The sequence below is a fragment of the Nerophis lumbriciformis genome, linkage group LG10 (genome assembly GCF_033978685.3).
Source record: "Nerophis lumbriciformis linkage group LG10, RoL_Nlum_v2.1, whole genome shotgun sequence".
In the NCBI taxonomy this organism is placed as follows: Eukaryota; Metazoa; Chordata; class Actinopteri; order Syngnathiformes; family Syngnathidae; genus Nerophis; species Nerophis lumbriciformis.
Window position 1 is genome coordinate 26,929,467 of NC_084557.2, and position 19,679 is coordinate 26,949,145.

General features: G+C 38.6%; 1 protein-coding gene across 1 annotated transcript; it reads left to right on the forward strand.

Annotated features, from left to right (window-relative positions):
- The first annotated feature begins 9,245 nt into the window (after positions 1-9,245).
- Positions 9,246-19,642, forward strand: unc45a (unc-45 myosin chaperone A). The gene is made up of 19 exons (XM_061969953.2): positions 9,246-9,416; positions 9,492-9,684; positions 11,444-11,619; positions 11,707-11,796; positions 11,898-12,065; positions 12,429-12,597; positions 12,873-13,043; positions 13,218-13,389; positions 14,277-14,577; positions 14,657-14,751; positions 14,854-14,995; positions 15,075-15,215; positions 15,337-15,464; positions 15,539-15,605; positions 15,679-15,792; positions 15,871-15,986; positions 17,707-17,824; positions 17,889-18,044; positions 18,126-19,642. The coding sequence occupies exons 1-19, from the start codon at positions 9,396-9,398 to the stop codon at positions 18,390-18,392; spliced, it is 2,805 nt and encodes a 934-aa protein (XP_061825937.1). The 5' UTR covers positions 9,246-9,395; the 3' UTR covers positions 18,393-19,642.
- Positions 19,643-19,679: the final 37 nt, after the last annotated feature.

The following is a 19,679-nucleotide window of genomic DNA, read 5'->3' on the forward strand; positions in this document are numbered from 1 at the left end:
CTTTCAATCTTTGAAATAATTTTTGCAAAATCAATCTGGCGAGTTTGGTCCGTTTTACAAAATAATAAAGCCACAAATTATATGGGATATTAACTTCACTGAACATCTTTTTTTTTTTTTAATACACACACACCGAGCACCCACTGGCAGAAATGTAGATCGGCGCCTATATATATATATATATATATATATATATATATATATATATATATATATATATATATATATATATATATATATATATATATATATATATATATATATATATATATATATAGTAGCATCCCGGAAGAGTTGGTGCTGCAGGGAATTCTGTATATATATATATATATATATATATATATATATATATATATATATATATATATATATATATGATAGATATAAGAGGGAGAGGTGCAGGTAATAAATGGATGGATTAATGGATACATACTGTATACCTATATATTTATGATTATATTATATCTAATAGGTCTACTGTACAAAGCATGAACTGTTGCAAACAAACAGCAGCATAAATCATGGTCCAATAATCTTTAAATATCCATTGTTCTCGACATTCTAGATCTACTCTCTATTTTATGCTGCCCTTCTTTTTTTTTTTGCTGCAGCTGTTACATATATTGTACATGGTAATTGGGATTTGTTATATATTGTATAAGGGTCAAGCGGTAGAAAATGCATGGATGGATGTATATATTATATACAAATATAATATAATATAATAATATAATATATCAGTATATTTTATATACTGTATATATAACATGTAAATATTACATATATGTTATATTTTATATTGCTACTATGGTACATTTTTCGTCTTCTTTATACCTTTTGTTTTCGCCCTCTTTTTGTGCCCGTGTGTGCATTATCCTTTCCAGCCTTATCCTTTCCATCCTTTGTAACTGAGCTACTGTGTGGAACAATTTCCCTTGTGGATCAATAAAGTTTGTCTAAGTCTAAGTTTGTCTAAGTCTAAGATATGAACCATACTATAGCCGTACATGGTGTCCAATGTGCGGCATACGGGGCATTCGCGGCAAATAGCTGTTTTTGCTTATTTTGGCCTGCAGCATACTTAAAGAATACAGTTCAATACATAAGATTGCATCAAGCAATTTCAAGGGGAGTCGGGAACGAAAAGGGTCATGGTAAACAGCACATGCTGACCTGCTTAAAATATATGAAACCACCACACAAATTATCCATGAATTTTTAAATTAATTCTACGCGAGAAGAAAAAACAGGAAAAACTAGCAATGTACATTATTAATTCTTTATTAAGGTAGCTTACAATAATTATTTACTTGACATCATTAACATAAAGAGCATCTCAAGCTGTAAAAATTATACATATTTTGGTTATTATTTGTTGAAAAACGACTTTTGTTTGTTTTCGTTTATTTGCCAAATAAATAACCAACGTTTTGTTTTGGTTTTAAACATGTTTTGAAAGATTTCTTTGTTTTCTCTTTTTTTTTTTTATAAATAGTGGTATCTCAACTTAAGAGTGTTTTGACATAACAGCTGTCTCTTGGCTAATTGTTATGCTTTAAATTGAAAACAAAACATTTTGTTACAAGCATCTTCGACAGTAGTTGGTGTAAGAAATGTCACAGTGAACCCCGTAAGATCCGCCAAAAACATCAGGTCTTATTCGCTAGTATTAGCTTATAGCCACAGATCGACAAAACTGTGTTTTCCAACCATAGGAAGGAAGGAAGTGGGTGTGAAGGACAGGGCAGATAGTGGACGATATTCATTGATTTAATGAAAGATATCATTATAAACATGATCGAGTAATTTTTCTGTAAACAGCACTCAGCAAAAAAAATTAAGCACCCCTACACTGGAGAATTGCTACCCCAATAGACACTTTCAAACGTCAAGTTATTTAGCTGGACCATACCTTCCATATATAGTCACTCAAACTGTAATAATAAATTCCTGTATTATTCACTTAATACCGTATTTTCCGCACTATAAAGCGCACCGGATTATAAGGCGCACCTTCAATGAATGGCATATTTCAAAACTTTGTTCATATATAAGGCGCACCGGATTATAAGGTGCACCTATGCATCCATTAGATGGAGCTGCGCTAAAGGGAATGTCAACAAAACAGTCAGATAGGGCAGTCAAAACTTTATTAATAGATTACAAACCAGCGTTCTGACAACTCTGTTCACTCCCAAAATGAATAAACAGCAGTTTTATTATTTTCCCCGAGGTAAAGTCAGTGACGTGGTGTTTTGTTTATCTTTTAACAACAGCAAGGTATAACATGTAGTGCAACATTTATATCACATAGTGGAGGGGAACTTTTCCCTGGTTCAATAAACACGTAAAAAACAGTGACACTGTTACGGTAAATCAAACGTTAGTGCAATCACAATATAGTAACACTCGGAATAGTGCAGAGCAATAACAATACATCAATAACTCAACGTTGCTCAAACGTTAATGTCACACAACACAACACACAAAATAAACATGTAAAGCTCACTTTATGAAGTTATTCCTCATCCACGAATCCCTCGAATTCTTCTTCTTCAGTGTCCGAATTAAACACCATTGATTCGTTTATGTTAAATTCTCTCGCTGCTGCTCTATTCCTGTGTTCTACTGCGTGACTGATCGCCTTGAGTGTAAACTCAGCGTCGTAAGCGTGTCTCTTAATAGGAGCCATTTTTGGGTTAGAAGCGCTTCTTCTTCTACGGGGGAAAATGAACTCGGCGGCTGCTTACCATAGAAGAAGAACTTCTTCTTCTACGGGGGAAAATTAAGTTGGCGGCTTCTTACCGTAGTTGCGAGACCTAAACTTTATGAAAATGAAGTTTAGGTTTGTTGTGGCTCTCAATATTGGTCCATATATAAGGCGCACTGTCAGCTTTTGAGAACATTTGAGGTTTTTAGGTGCGCCTTAAAGTGCGGAAAATACGGTAATTAAAATCCTCAACAAAATGTAAAGCATTTTCTTCCTTGGTCCAAGGGTCACGGCTCTAAAAATGTTGGTGAAAAAGTTTTTGTATTGTTAGTACTGTCCTGCTAATTGTCTCTATCTTTCTATTTACTGTTTTTCTGTGTGAAAAAGATCATTACACAAAGAAACGAACAGTAGCTATTTTTTCTTGATTGGCCTTATTTGTATTGTCCATCCAGCCATCCATTTTCTATAACCCTTCCCCTCATTAGGGGTAAGCTGGAGTCTATCCCAGCTGATTTCAGGCTTATTTGTAATATCCTACACTAAAAACAGCATATTTTGTGGTATTAACACATTTTAAATACAGGTCACATAATGGCCGAGGGCATTATTAACAATAACTTTTACAAAACAAAATTACAGATGAACACAATGCCGAGTATAGTTAGCTGACACGCCAATAATACTGTATTTGTTATCTAATTAGAGTGAAAATTATTTTTAAGTGCATCATGTATAAAAATGGTTATCATTTGAAAATCTTTGGTGTCAGAGCAGTGCCAGGAACAGCACAAGTCTGGCTGCTTTAAACAACATTTGGTAGACGCCAACGCTTTAACAGTTGCTTGACATTCTGATTTAAGTAAGCAGCTCGCCGGGTCTTGCCTGGTGCTGGTGTTATATGAGGTCTCAAAGCAAACCCTGGCCCTGGGAGACATGCACCGACTCTTCATCTTGGAGAACAATCGCACAAAGAAGTTTGTTGTAATGTGAGAATCTAACAGGTAAACTTGAGCACAAAGTCCTAAGGGGGCCAGCATGTTCCCATGGCAACAGAGGGTTCACAACAATGGTAGATGGATGTTCAGATAGATTCATCTTCAGGACACTAGTCTGGAAAACATCACTCTCAGCTAAATGAATTAACCTGGGCGAGGAAAGGGTAGTGACAATGTGATGCAACATTACAATGCGTCATATAGTGTGTTCAAACTGTGGTACTGTATATGTAAACATAATTGAAACATGAATTCCTCATCAATAGGTATAATATTTATGGTGTGACATTTCCATACAACACAAAATACTTTCATGAAAATTTAAATACAGTACTGCAAATAGAGCCAGTACGACATAACATTAGTATTTTTCCACATCCGGTACGTAGTATATTATGTGTATTTTAGGTTATAAGTGTAATTAGAATGGCATTGTTTACCAAACATATAAGCAGTGATTGTCAGTAACAAGATACATGTAGCTAAGCTACTTAGCTTAATTACATTTTCCAGTAGCTTGGTGGTAGCTTAGTTACTTTTTTAACAAGTAGCTTTTTCTGTACCTTAGCTACTTTCAGAACCATGTAATTATGTAGCTTACATCAAAGCTACAAGCTACAAAGGGAGAAAATCGATTGTGAATCTAGGACCAAAAAAAATGTGGAGAAAATACAATGACCTAGATCAGTGTTTTTCAACCTTTTCTGAGCCGAGGCACATTTTTTTCATTGAAAAAATTCTGAGGCACGCCACCAGCAAAAAAACATTAAAAAATGAAACTCAGCAGTTGATATTGACAATAAAAAGTCGTTCTCGCAATTGTTTGATATGAATTCAAACCATGACCAACCATGCATCACTATAGCTCGTCTCAAAGTAGGTGTACTGTCACATTATTTTGAGTTTTTTGGTGTTTTCCTGTGTGTAGTGTTTTAGTTCTTGTCTTGCGCTCCTATTTTGTTGTTGATTGTCATGTCATTTACGGATGTACTTTGTGGACGCCGTCTGCTCCACACGCTGTAAGTCTTTGCTGTCATCCAGCATTCTGTTTTTGTTTACTTTGCAGCCAGTTCAGTTTTAGTTTTGCATAACCTTCCCTAAGCTTCAATGCCTTTTCTTAGCGGCATTTGCCTTTAGTTTATTTTTGGTTTAAGCATTAGATACCTTTTTACCTGCAAACCATTGTCGTCGTTCCCGACATCTACAAAGCAATTAGCTACCTGCTGCCAACTACTCTTATGGAAGAATATTACACGGTTACTCTGCCGAGCTCTAGACAGTACAGACACTCAACGTCGTCACATTTACGGATTATAATTACTGGTTTGCAAAAAATATTTTTAACCCAATTAGGTGAAATTAGATAATGTCCCACGGCACACCAGACTGTATCTCACGGCACACTAGTGTGCCGCAGCACAGTGGTTGAAAAACACTGACCTAGATGAATGAGAACACCCATACATACGGAGAAAATCCATGATGATTGGTTAATGTTTGTATGATGAGTCACAATTGGCTAAGGTTAGGGCGAAACATTACAGACTGGCCCATCAGAGGCAAGATAAGGCGGGTTAACTAAACTATTAAGCAAAATCGTAACAGTCACGCACTCATGTCACATGACGACAAGGGAGTCGGAGACAGAGGGACGACTCAAGCTGACGACTCAAAAAAAAAAAAAAAAAATTGACAATATCAGAGAAATTCTTTCCCGCAGATTAGATTGTTCCTTTAGCGAAGGAGCAGCGGCTCTACTCCGAGTCTCTCTCGGGTGACTGAACTTCTCACCCTATCTCTAAGGGAGATGCCAGCCACTACTTTCGGCCGCTTGTATCCGCGATCTTATTCTTTCGGTCATTACCCACACTTCATGACCATAGGTGAGAGTAGGAATGTAGATAGCTCGGTAGACCGAGAGCTTTGCCTTCTGGCTCAGCTCTCGTTTCGTCACAACAGTGCGGCAGAGAGACTGCAATAGACCCCGAGATACTTAAACTCCTCCACCTGGGACAGAGTCTCGTCCCCTACCTGGACTGTACAAACCACCGGTTTCCTGCTGAGAACCATGGCCTCAGATTTGGAGATGCTGATCCTCATTCCAACCGCTGAACATTCGGCTGCGAACCGATCCAGTGAGAGCTGAAGGTCACGAACTGAAGTTGCCATCAGGACCACATCATCTGCAAACAGCAGTGAATCATTAGAGAATGATTCAATATTTTCAATAACAGATGGAATCTGTTATTACTTTTTTTTAGGAAAAGAGTTGTTTCATCTGCTAATTGACTGTTATTTCAACGCCATCAGGTTCAAATATGGTGACAACAGACATCCTCGAGGAATGCCCATCTTGATTGGGGAACTTGGAGTTGTGCCTAAGACTAGTAGTAAGACACATTAATATTATCATAAAGTCCTCTAAGTATCTCCCAAAACTTAATACCAAATCCAATGGGTTCCAGCATTAGAAAAATTAATGTTCAAGTGACTCAAACGCTTTATTAAAGTCCAAGAAGAGAGACCACCATGTGTAATTAAATCCCTGTATTCACTGTCCATGACAGCCTTATGTTGTTATGATTGGCGCGGCCTTGGAGGAATTTGTGTTTAAAAAGCGGAGATAATTACTAAGGTACTTGTGCCTGAGACGCTGGCTAAAATGTTAAGAAAATATTTTAGACATGGCACAAAGTTACAAGACTTCTAGAGAAATATCTATGCACTAAAACACACCAAAAATATTCCAACACTGGAACCGGAAGTAGCGATTTTGTGGACAGTGGACTGTCCTGTAAGAAAATCTGTACTTTGGCGTATGATCAAATCCCTTTTTGGCTCCACTTTCATATGATATGTGCATATAGATATCTGTAGACGTCAGAACTCGTTGTGCCATGTCTAAATTATTTTCTATGTAGATCTCTAAATGAACTTTAGCCAGGCACACGGGTACTGTAGTAACCCCCTTTTTTTTTTTTTTTTAAAGACTTCCAGTGTTAGGTTATGAAAATGCATCCGTTTTGGTCTGTTTCCATTTTTGTTTACCGTGGATCTTCATTTTTCTTTTCAAAACCAAAAAAGAAAAACAATTTTCTTTTTTGTAATGTAAAACAAAATTCAAATAAACCCTTTGTTTTTTGTTTCTTAATATCCCTTTAGGAAAATAATATTAAAATACCAAAACATACACCGACCCACTGACCCCTACACTGACGCGACCACACACAAGAGCACAAGTTCCTGCAACCAGCAGCAACGATGCAGCGCCATCTTGGGAAAAAAAATAAGTGAATTTGAAGATAACTACAATCCTGCACAAAATGCAGTTTCCTTTATGGCACACAACGCTTGGCATACCCACTGTAGATCATGGCAATTCGCGTTGTACTGCACTTTTGTACAAATCTGCTAATATTAAATGCAGTCCTTTTTTGGGTATTTTGCATATTGTTCACAATCATTATAAACATAAATAAATAATAAATATTAAATAAATGTAAGTTAAGATGCCATAAAAAAACTATTCAAAAAGCACAAACAATACTCCATTTACATTTCCTGACTTATTAACCAAGTATTAGTAATATTGTTCACATGCAAACTATTTATCCGTGTGTCCCTATGTTTACATCATCGAGTGGTCTGCTGCTTCCTTGCTTCCCTGCTCTCTGTAAGCTTATTGCAGATCATAAATCATACATCTCGCCTGGAAAGTAGATGGCTAAGGTTATAATCCGACAAGTTTTGACCCTTTGACGGCCATTTAGGATTTGGAAATAGCGAGAACGACACGTTTCTTCACAAGAATTATGAGACATTTTTTCATCTAAATGGGAATATATGAACATCCTAGCAGTTGGCATCCTAATGACAGCAGACATTGTATAGTAAATTATGTTTTATTATGTTTGTTGGCTCTCATAAAGTCTGCAGTGACCAGAAATCAGTGATGAAGGGGGAAAAAAGCAAACGTTTTAATGCGTTTTTTTTAATTAATGCGCCGTGTATGCTTAAATTGATCAAAATATGTTATTATTATTGTTGTGTTTGCTGTTGTTGTTGTCTCTCTGTCATATCCCCCCTTGTCCCCACAATTTCCCCCTCTGTCATTCTTTTTTTCTCTTTCTATCCCCACCTGCTGCGGCCCGGCTGCCCCAAATAACAATATAAACCCATTTAATAAAGTCAAATACAAATAAGGCAACAAGAGAAGTTTCCCACACTTCTCTTTTGTAAAGTAAATTTGTACAGCCAATATGGGCATCTACATCAACAATATGATTTGCCTGAGTTGCTGGAAAGGACAAAAAATAAAAAATTAAAATAAAAAAAATTAAAATTATAAAATGATCAAAATACGTAAATATTCAATGCTATTATTAATGAGCCTATCACAACATTACATACATACTTACATCATGTATATAAATCCTTAATGGAGGTGTTTGGATGGTTTTGAACCATTGGCGGAATTGAATGGCTCCCATGGACGCCATTGTGGGTGGACTTTTGATCGCATTTATTTATTATTTAGAATGCATTAGAAAAAATAACATTCATCATCATGTCTCTCATAATGATTGTTCAGTTCCCCAGTGTGTCACTATGTACACAAGTTAAAGTTAAAGTACCAATGATTGTCACACACACACACTAGGTGTCAAGCTGGGAGGTAATGGGTCCCATTTTCATAGTCTTTGGTATGACTCGGCCGGGATTTGAACTCACGACCTACCGATCTCAGGACAGACACTCTAACCATTCTAACTGTGATCGTGTGTTCAAACCATACCAAAGACTATAAAATGGGACCCATTACCTCCCTGCTTGGCACTCAGCATCAAGGCTTGGAATTGGGGGTTAAATCACCAAAAATGATTCCCGGGCGCGGCCACTGCTGCTGCTCACTGCTCCCCTCACCTCCCAGGGGGTGAAGGTGCTGGGTCAAATGCAGACGATAATTTCACCACACCTAGTATGTGAGTGACAATCAGTGGTACTTTAACTTTAACTTTTAAGTCAGCAGGGATGGTCTGCAGCGCTTCCCCATGACCTTGATTAGGATTTTCAAAAGGAAATGGATGGAGAGTAAAAGGTTAAAAATCACAACAAATGAAATTATAATGTACTTTATGAGATTACATCCCACATGTAACCAGCTAATGTTAATTCAGCTTTAACATGTCTTTATTACACATTTGTTTTTCTAACTGGTTATGGCTTTGTAGTCCACAATGCACGTTAGAGAGGTTCTAAACAAATGTGAATTGATTGATTGATTGAAACTTTTATTAGTAGATTGCACAGTACGGTACATATTCCGTACAATTGACCACTAAATGGTAACACCCGAATAATTTTTTCAACTTGTTTAAGTCGGGGTCCACGTTAATCAATGCATGGTACTTAAAATGTGAGCTTTGGGGGGCTCCGGTGAACATTTGAGTCAAGTAATGCAGGTTAAGAGCACGCTGTGTTCTCCGGCACTCCTTATATGGTAGTGTAGCGTGGCCGGTGCCGTGGTTGTCACTGGCTACGTCATCATTGTGCGCCGCACACACGGAAGTGTCTTTATCAGAAGATGTTTAGTGTAAGTTTTCGGCGTATTTAAGTAGTTTTTGTGAATACCATTGGATACAAAAAAATAATAATAACACAACACCGAACTGTGGAACAACGCGAAGATGAGTGAGACAAAAGAGAAGGTAAAAATGTAGTTCGCATCACATTCGTGACAGTGAGCTCGCGTTTAAATTCTTTTGACCGTCCCTTCTTCCCAGGACGCTGCAGCCTTGAGGGAAGAGGGGAACATCCTCTTCAAGGCCGGGGATCCCCAGGGTGCTGTGTGTTCTTACACCAAAGCACTGAAGCTAAGTGACGACCGACAAGAGAGTGCGGTTCTTTATCGCAACCGCTCTGCATGCTACTTGAAACTGGAGGACTACAGCAAAGCAGAGGCTGACGCTTCCAAATGTAATAATTCTGCATTTTTATGTATTGCAAATGATAGACAAATATACAGGGAAATAACTTTCCCTTAATGAGCTACCAATATTAGTTTTATGTAAATGCAAATGCCAAGTTAAAAAATATGTGTTAACATACTAACAAATGGGGGGAAATATTACAAACACATTTATTGCACACATGGTAGACCAAGCCACTCTTTCAGTACTACAGTACGTGTGATGCAACAAGCATAACAAAGTTAAAGCACCAATGATTGTCACACACACACTAGGTGTGGTGAGATTATCCTCTGCATTTGACCCATAACCCTCACCCCTGGGAGGTGAGGGGAGCAGTGAGCAGAAGCGGCGGCCATGCCCGGGAATCATTTTTGGTGATTTAACCCCCAATTCCAACCCTTGATGCTGAGTGCTAAGCAGGGAGGTAATGGGTCCCATTTTTATAGTCTTTGGTATGACTCGGCCCGGGTTTGAACTCACAACCTATCAATCTCAGGGCGGACACTCTAACCAGCCAATCTCCACACCCTACAAGATATATCAAAGTTATTAAACAAGGCAGCACTGTAGTACATGTGGTAACTGGGTCTGCTTTACAACAGCTAAAATTCTACACAAAGCACACTACAATCTGCTACCCAATAATATACAACAATTCTTCTCAACAAAAGAGAAGAAATATAATCTTAGAGAAAAATTTAATTTAAAACATTTGTACTCACGTACAACACTTAAGACCTTCAGTATATCAGTATGTGGATAACCCCGAAAGGGACAAGCGGTAGAAAATGGATGGATTAAGCAAAGAAATCAAACAATGTACTAATATGATCCACTTCAAGAAACTCTTCAAACTCAAAGTGTTTACAAAGTACAAAGAAGAACCATGATAAACATTCTGAATTTATTGAATCCATCCATTCATTTTCTGGATAATTTTACTTATCTCACCATATGAAATATAACTTACTTAACTCAATATTATTTATTTATTTTTATTGTTATTACTTATGGAGTATATTGTGAATAAATTGAGAACAGGAAGTGAACAAAAGTTTTAGCAACTGCTATGTAAAGGAAAAGGGGTAGGATTAAATAAGCTCTGCTTCTTCCTACTCCTTTTCGAACATGTTGAATACATCCATCCATCCATTTTCTACCGCTTATTCCCTTCGGGGTCATGGGGGGCGCTGGAGCCTATCTCAGCTACAATCGGGCGGAAGGCGGTGTACACCCTGGACAAGTCGCCACATGTTGAATACAGAACCTGGAAATTGTGATGTATCATGTTATATGCATGCATGTTCGAAATAAACACATACTCAACTCAACGCAGCTCAACAATTGCAGGTTCTGGGTTCCTGACCTGGGTGGAGTTTGCATGTTCTCATGCTGGCGAGAATTTTCTCCAGCTATTCCAGTTTCATCCCACAATCAAAAAACATACACGTTAGGTTCATTTGAAACTATTGCGTAGATGTGAGTTGAAGGGTTTTCTCTATCGCCTTAAGTCAGGTGTGTCTCGCTCACTTGTGACTCTAAAATTAGATAGCCAAGTGAAAATGAATAAATAAACAATGTACTGTATATGTTTGTGTTGTAGTTGTGTTTAGCACTATACATCTCTGACACGGAAAACTGACCATTATCTGTGTAAAGACAGATTTTTTTACATTAAATCTTATTAGTTTTGCAGGTGAACCAAATGTTCTGTCCACAGTGAGTAGTGTGCATGATAACTGTGATTGTTTCCCCCCCCCCAGCTCTCGATACTGACCCAAGTGATGTGAAGGCCAGATTTAGGAGGGCCCAGGCTTTTCAGAAACTTGGACGCCTTGACCAAGCTGTTCTCGATGCTCAGAGGTGTGCCCAACTTGAGCCTAAAAACAAAGCATTCCAGGATCTGCTCAGACAGCTGGGGACACAAATCCAACAGAAGGTGACGTGAAACCTGTGTGAATATTTTATGACTTGAAAAAAAACACACCTGTATTGTTCTGCTTTTTTCCCCACTTAATGCATGTAGTCAGTAGAGCAGAACTCCACAGATGCCCGTGTGAAACAGATGTTCTCGCTCCTCTTAGATACATCTGTAAAAGATTCTGACCGACAAAAGGTAAGGTTTCTTCCCTGGAAATAATATAAAACTAACACAGTTGTATTTCTTCTAGCATTGTATAGTTCTGCACAAATAATGTAATCATTGACTGATTTCAGGCCGCCCAGAATCTAGTGGTCTTATCTCGGGAAGATGCAGGAGCTGAGCAGATCTTCCGTAACGATGGCGTGAAGCTAATTCACAAACTTCTTCAGTCCAAGCAAGAGGATGTTGTCCTTTCTGCTCTGAGGACTCTGGTTGGCTTGTGTACAGAGCATCAGTCCAGAGTAATTCCCCAATATTTGATCTTATGTATTGTAATAGTTGTTTACTCATTTTATCTGTATTTATTCTATTTATTATGTTGTCTCTTTTCTCAATTTTGATATAATTAGGTTAGTGCATCATTTAGGACATATTTTGAGAAACATCAATTTACCAACATCCCCACTAGATAGAGCAACAGCACTGTAATTTGAATTTAGGTATTCAAAACATGAGGAAATCAAAAATTCTGCACCAGGGCACGTTTTGTTTGTGTAGGGATGCATTTCTAATTTGAGTTTAATGAAAGGATGGACCTCTACTCAGAAGCAGTATCCACCTTGTTCTTACATTCTTAATGATGTCATTTTTGTTTCTATTCCTAGACTATGGCAATAGTGAATGAGCTGGGGATGGAGCAACTGTGTGCAGTAATGGGATCAGGAGTCTCATCAGTTTCCCTGGCCACATGCCACGTGCTGCAGGTGATGTTTGAGGCTCTCACAGATGGCATGAAGAGGGAGATCAGGGGAAAGGAAGAAGCCATACTTCCTGGTGAGTTTGAACAGTCAGGCTTGGATAACTCTTGTGGTTTTTGGAGAACATGGCATCAATCTCCAAATTAGACGTTTTAGGGAAGGTTAAAGTCAGCCAAGAATCCAGATAAGAAACAGTACCAGTATTTAAATGTTTTAGGATGGCAGACGTTCAATTTCCACCGTCTCCTTAAATAGATTATCTGAGGGTTCACTGTAAATCAAAATGGTTGTAATTGATGTAAACTTTGACTTGTGCTGTCAGTGTTGGCTTATTGTATACCTTTAACACAGAACCATCCAAGGAGCTTCGCTCGATGTTACGTCACCTCCTAGAGATGATGCCTGCATCAAATGTGTCAGGAGTTGGCAGAGACAACGCCATCAACCTTCTGGTCAAACAAGTACCCCGCAAATCCTTAAAGAACCCAGACAACTCTCTCACATTGTGGGTGATAGACCAGGGTATGTCACTACTAAACACACACATTTGCTTTTCTATACCATTTTTCTTTTATGAGTTAATTTTAGCAAGAGATAAAGAGGCATGGGGTTATGCTCAGCCGTTTTTGAGTCTGTTGAGAGTGTTTACTTTTTTGTAGTACATATTTTTACAGCTCAATGGAAATCATTCTGCAGGGCTGAAGAAGATCTTGGAGGTGGCTGCAACACTGCCCGAGCTCTCAAATGGGCCACCACTTACAGATAATTCCCACATGAGCTGCTCTGTCTTGCTAAACAAGCTCTATGATGATCTGAATAGTGACAAAGAGCGGGAGAACTTCAACAAGCTGTGTGAAGACTATGTTCAGTGAGTTGGTCATCCAGGTTTCTCCAAATATTATTACCGTAGTACCTTAACTTATAAACTTTGACGGAGCTCTTACCTTAAAGCACTTTTATCTGAAATCACCGTCTCCCATTGAAATTAATAGAAATCATTTTAATCGGTGCTTGCTACCCTAAAAGCTCCATTTTAACATGTAACATGACATTTAAAAAGAAAAACTAACTTTGAGAAAATAAATGTTGTATAAAAACAATAAAATAGAAAGTACCGGTACTACTAACAACTACAGTAGTTTTATGAAGTATTGTAATAATAATGTACAGCATTTACCTTGGAAAGTGGACTTCTATGGCATTTACTTCAGCGGCTTTTCCGTCAAACACAACATCTGCAGCTTTTCCATATATTTCATGGAAAAATGTAAGCCGATTAGATTTTATTTTGACATCTTTGGCTGGCGTTAGACTCATTTTACTTTAGTATGGTGCAGACTAGCAGTGATACGCTCGAATCGCTTCATCAACATCCTCTTTTTCATTATTTTTTTTGTTCAATTAATATTATCCGCTTCTTACTAGTACTCTCCTTAACACCCACTTTCATCGTTCCCATGGTTGGAAACCAAGTTATGTCGATCTATAGCTGTAAGCTAATGATAGTGAGTAAGACCAGATGTTTTGTGTGGATTTCATGGGGTTCACTATGACATTTGCTACGCCAACTAATGGCGGCGATGCTTGTAATTTGAATTCCTGCTTGTAAATTAAAGCATAACAATTAGCGGAGAAACAGCTCTTATGTCAAAACATTCTTAAATTGAGGTACCACTGTATGTGTATAAATTTGTTTTTTTCTAAATGTATATTATAACCTGCCTACAAATGGTCTGCTATTTATATCCGCTGCAGGCAAAACTTTAGGCAATCAGGCCTCAATTCCAAGCTGCGAGCCATCCACACTGTTTCTGTGCTCCTCCAAGGGCCAAGTGATGTTGGCAATCGCACCTTGGAGATGTCAGGAATGATGGATGCAGTGATATCCCTGTGCGCCTCTGACGATGTAACTCACCAGCAAGTAGCAGTGGAGGCTCTTATTCATGCGGCAGGCAAAGCTAAGAGAGCCTCATTCATCACAGCCAACGGCGTGGCACTTCTAAAGGACCTCTACAAGAAGAGTGAGAATGACAGGATACGCGTGAGAGCTCTGGTGGTAAATCAAGTTCCAAAGCAAACAGTTGGAGATGTGAACATGTCTAAATATAGATAAAACTAACAATGGTCTCTGGCAGGGTTTGTGCAAGCTTGGATCAGCAGGAGGGACAGATTTCAGCATGAAGCAGTTTGCCGAGGGATCGACTCTAAAGCTGTCCAAACAATGCAGGAAGTGTGTGTGACTGATTTTTTCAAACATTTTATATAGTTTAGGAGAATAGTGCAGGAAAACGGCTAAACTGGTGGTGCCTTGGACTCTTGCCTTTTACTGTAGGTGGCTTTGTAATGAGTCTTTGCCCCCCAAATCTCGTCGGTGGTCTGTGGAAGGTCTCGCTTACCTCACTTTTGACGCAGATGTGAAAGAGGACTTAGTAGAAGATAAGAAGGCTCTTCAGGCTATGTTTGAACTAGCAAAGGTGGGATTTTTTTTATTGCATGACACAAGTACGTTTTATTTTTCTCCACATGCATATTGTTGCCGTTTTTTTGTTGTAGTCTGAGGACAAAACCGTACTTTTTGCTGTTGGTTCCACCCTGGTGAACTGCACCAACAGCTATGAGGTGGAGAAGCCTGACCCTCAGATGATGGAGCTGGCCAAGTATGCAAAGCAGCACGTTCCAGAGGTGCACCCCAAGGTAACACTCCTAATGACAATATTACTCACACACCTCACAGGGGAACTATAATTCTGTTTCAAAGTGTATAATGTTTACTTTTATGTGTGAAACAAAGCTTATGTTTTTTTTCATGTATCAGGATGCCCCTTCCTATGTGGAGAAGAGGCTGATGAAGCTGCTGGAGGCTGGAGTGGTTTCTGCATTAGTGTGTATGGTAAAACATGAGAGTCCTGCTCTCACAGAGGCTTGTAGAGAGTGTATTGCCAGGTAGGAAGCAGCTAAGAAGTTTTTTTTCAACCTATTTTACAATCCAATCCGTCCATTCTAATCTTTTTTTGTAGGGTATTCTTGGCTTTAGTGGAGCGACAGGAAGACAGAGGAACAGTAGTGGCACAGGGTGGAGGAAAGGTAGGTCATTCATCACTGATTTGGGGACGCACACTTTAATATTTGAGCCTGTATTGTTTGTTTTCCCTCATAGGCTCTTATCCCACTGGCATCTGATAATACTGACGTTGGAAAAGTGAAAGCGGCACAAGCACTGGCCAAAATTACGATCACATCCAATCCAGGTTTTGCCTTCCCAGGAGAAAGGGTAAGGAAACAATGTCTATGCGCCACTTAAGTTACAATATATTTCCTGGGTTAACCTCATTGTGTGTTGTTATTACAGATTTATGAGGTGGTGCGCCCCCTTCTCAGTCTTTTAAGTCTTTATTGCACTCAGCTGCAGAACTTTGAGGCACTCATGGCTTTGACCAACCTGGCTGGAATCAGTGAAAGACTCAGGTTAGCCACTAGGGGGCGGTGTCTCCCAAGAAATGGTCTCAAATGATATCTTGCCAGTTACTGACTGAGTAGCTCACTAAAAAGGGCCAATTCATATTTTAGCTTGTCCCAGTTGACAAAAGGCAGGTAACAGCGATAAATTAAGGATGTACAATTATTAATTGGTTTCATAATCAGAGCATAAAAAACAATGAAACAACCTTTGAAATATGTTTTTCAACATTAGAGTGCCCCAAGGACATTGAAAAAAACACATTTTAATCACTTACACTCTTTTAATCCAATGTAGTAATGCTGCCTGAAACTGAGCCAATTAGAGTCCACGATACTAAACAGCACGCTCGGATTGGTTTAGTCTCTTTTAGTAGCCGATACTACTATATAGTGATAGTTTCAGTTCATTTAGCCACTTCTATGCTTGATAATGCTTAGTTTAGGTAAAGAATGTTGTAAAATATGTACATTGTGGTGAATACCGACATTTGAAGCGCCATGTAGCGAAGGATGACTGTACACCCTGGACTTCTCACCAATCAATCACAGGGCACATATAAATAACCAACCATTCATGCTTACATTCACACCTCTTAGCTACTTTCATTTTGCAAAAGAAGCTCTGGGATTGTCAGTATTTGGAAGCCTTCTTTAAAGTAATTTACTATTTTAGACTCGTCTTCTTCTAATGATTTAAATTGAATTGCCTTTTTTTCTGTAAGAATAGTGTACATCACGCCAACACTTATTAGTAGAGATGTCCCCGATCTCGGTTATGGTATCAGATCGTGGCCAATATTTGCCTTTTTTATACTGATCTTTACCGCAGCTGTGTCTGTATTTACTTGGCTAAAGATTGTACTCACATTAAAGATTCCTTCAAAAAGGATGCACGCTCAGGGAGACATAGTTACACTTTCAGATTCCTTGTTAAACACATGCAGGAGTTGCATGAATTTCAAGATGTCTTGCTAAACGCTGTCTCCAATTTGAGCACAAGCTATAATGAACACGTCATCTATCCACAGTGCAAAGTTGCTTCTAAGATACCTATGTTTCTTCCAAGTAGCATTATCACTGGAGGACTACAGGAAACAAAATGACTAAGCATGCTACACACACGACACAATAAGTTAACCGCTAACTGGTGGCCGACTCAGAAGTCAATAATATTGATACTTAGTATTGTATCATTATATAAACGATTCTAAAGTGATTAGATTGATATTTTTCTTTTTATTGTTCTTATTATTACACTTCTTTTTTTTTTTTTAAGTTTTTTATTGTTTACAAAGTCAGGGAGTAATTCTCAGGGTACAGGAAGACTTGAAGGCAAAACCCAAAATGTTTAAATGGCAGTCAATAGAGTTTTTTGCTTTTGTTTAGTTATTGTGTACTAGCCATTTTATTTTGTTAAAACATTGTCTGAAACATTCAATAGCACACATTTAATACATCATCTGGTATACAACAATACTAGCAAATGTTTAATTTAATAAGATATGCTTCATAAAAATGTTTATTGTCATTACTTTGGTTGCATACTATAAAACATTTTCAGTTTTACAATCTATCGTCAAAGCATCAGATTGGGACTTGAAATCAGATCAGGTCTGAGGCCAAAAAATCGGATCGGTATCTTAAGGAAAAAAATGTTGATTGGGACATTTTTACTTATTAGTTAAGGATTTAAGAGTTGATGTTTATTTATGTTTTGCTTTGACAGACAAAAAATCATAAAAGAAAAGGCTGTTCCAAAAATTGAAGGCTACATGTTTGAGGAGCACGACCTGGTCCGAGCATCTGCCACGGAGTGCATGTGCAACCTCATCCTGAGCACAGAGGTTAGATGTTCAATAGCAGTAATTGTGTGACACAGATTGTGCTGTAAAGTTGAATTGCTGTTAGGTGCAGAAGCTGTACCTCGCCACTGGCAATGATCGCCTCAAACTGCTTGTGCTTTACTGTGGCGAGGAAGACGAAAGGCTGAGAAAAGCCGCTGCGGGAACACTGGCCATGCTGACTGCTGAGCAGCCTAGTGTTTGTTCTCGCATCCCAGAAATGGTGAGCTGTGATGGCCACGTCCCTCAACCCTTCCATCATGTTGCACACAACCTCACTACAAAGGTCCTCTCTTTTCCACAGACAACCCATTGGCTGGAGATACTGCAGGCACTCCTGCTCAGTGAAATAACCGACTTGCGACATCGCGCAGTGGTCATCGTCTATAACATGATGCAGGCCGATAAGGTTCTGACAGAGACGCTCATTGAGAGTGAAGTCTTGGAAATTCTTTCCGTTTTGGCAAAAGGAGGAGAGGGCACACCACAGCCGGTCTCCAAGATAGCTCAAAGCTGCCTTGATAAAGCGATGGAGTATGGCATCATCATGAGCAGAGTCGGAAAGGAATAGCCAGAGGGAACTTAAATTGTTAAATCTTGAAACACATACGGTGTGTACATTTTTTTTAATCTTTGCAGCGTACCTGAACACTTAAACCATTTCAACTTTTTTTAAATCTGAAATTCATCTTGAAATGTATTTATGGATTACATCCAAAAATGGCGGAAATGAGATAATTAGCAAAAAGTGATTACAGTCGTTCCTCGTTAATTGCTTTTAAATTGGTTCCGAACATCGATCAATCTTCTTCAGTTTATCCAAGGTCGAGTCATGGGTGGTGGGGGTGGGGGCAGCATAAGCAGAGAAGCCCAGACTTCGATCGTCCAGCTCGTGCTGGGGGATTCTGAGGTGTTCCCTGGCCAGCTGGGAGACATAGTCCCCCCAACATGTTCTGGGTCTTCTCCGTGGCTTCCTACTGCTCGGAGGGTTTAGGGCACAACTTACTGCCAGCAATGCGGACCAAGCTCTGACAATGATCACACATGGAGCAGACCGCCACAATCAGGTGGTCCGAAACCCCATACTCTCTGAGCACTCCCCAGAGGACCTCCCAGTAGACACGGTCGAATGCCTTCTCCAAAATTGTTTGGGCAAACTCCTGTGCACCTTCAAGCATCCTGCCGAGAGCATAGAGCTGGGCCACAGTTCCAAACATGACCGCAAATTTCCACTTAGGAATCATTAATTGTAAATCTAATATTTTCATAGTAGTTTGAAACCTCAAATAACGTTTATCAACATTATGAGAGCCCTACAAGACATGAAATAACACTTAAATTTTTTTAATCCAATATAATGAGTCAGTCAATCAGTGGACACAATACTGATTGGTTTGGTCTTATCTCCTATTATAACATTGATATTTTTAGTTCACTTAGCCATTGTTATGCTTGGAAATGCTTAATTCAGGCCAAACATTTTGTAGAATGTGCTTTAAAAAACTGCAATTCCCAAAAAAAACGCAGTGTGGTGAGGGACGACTGTATATAGAAACGAAACCATGTTTTTCGTTTAAAACTTTTATACCTGCCTCATTTAGATTTTCTAATGAATGTATTTATCACAATTACTGTATCTGAATAATATATATATGTGTGTGTAATGTATATAAATGCACAAGTAATCACATTCCCCTTTTTATTGGACAACATTTTTTGTTAATGCATTTTGTCACAAAATATTTTATATAAATGCTGAACTGCGTGCTTACCCCTTTATTGCTCCTCTTCATTGCCACTTTGTGTGTTTGGAGTACACTATTAAAGAGTGAAGTGCACCAAAGTGCAGTTTGTTGTT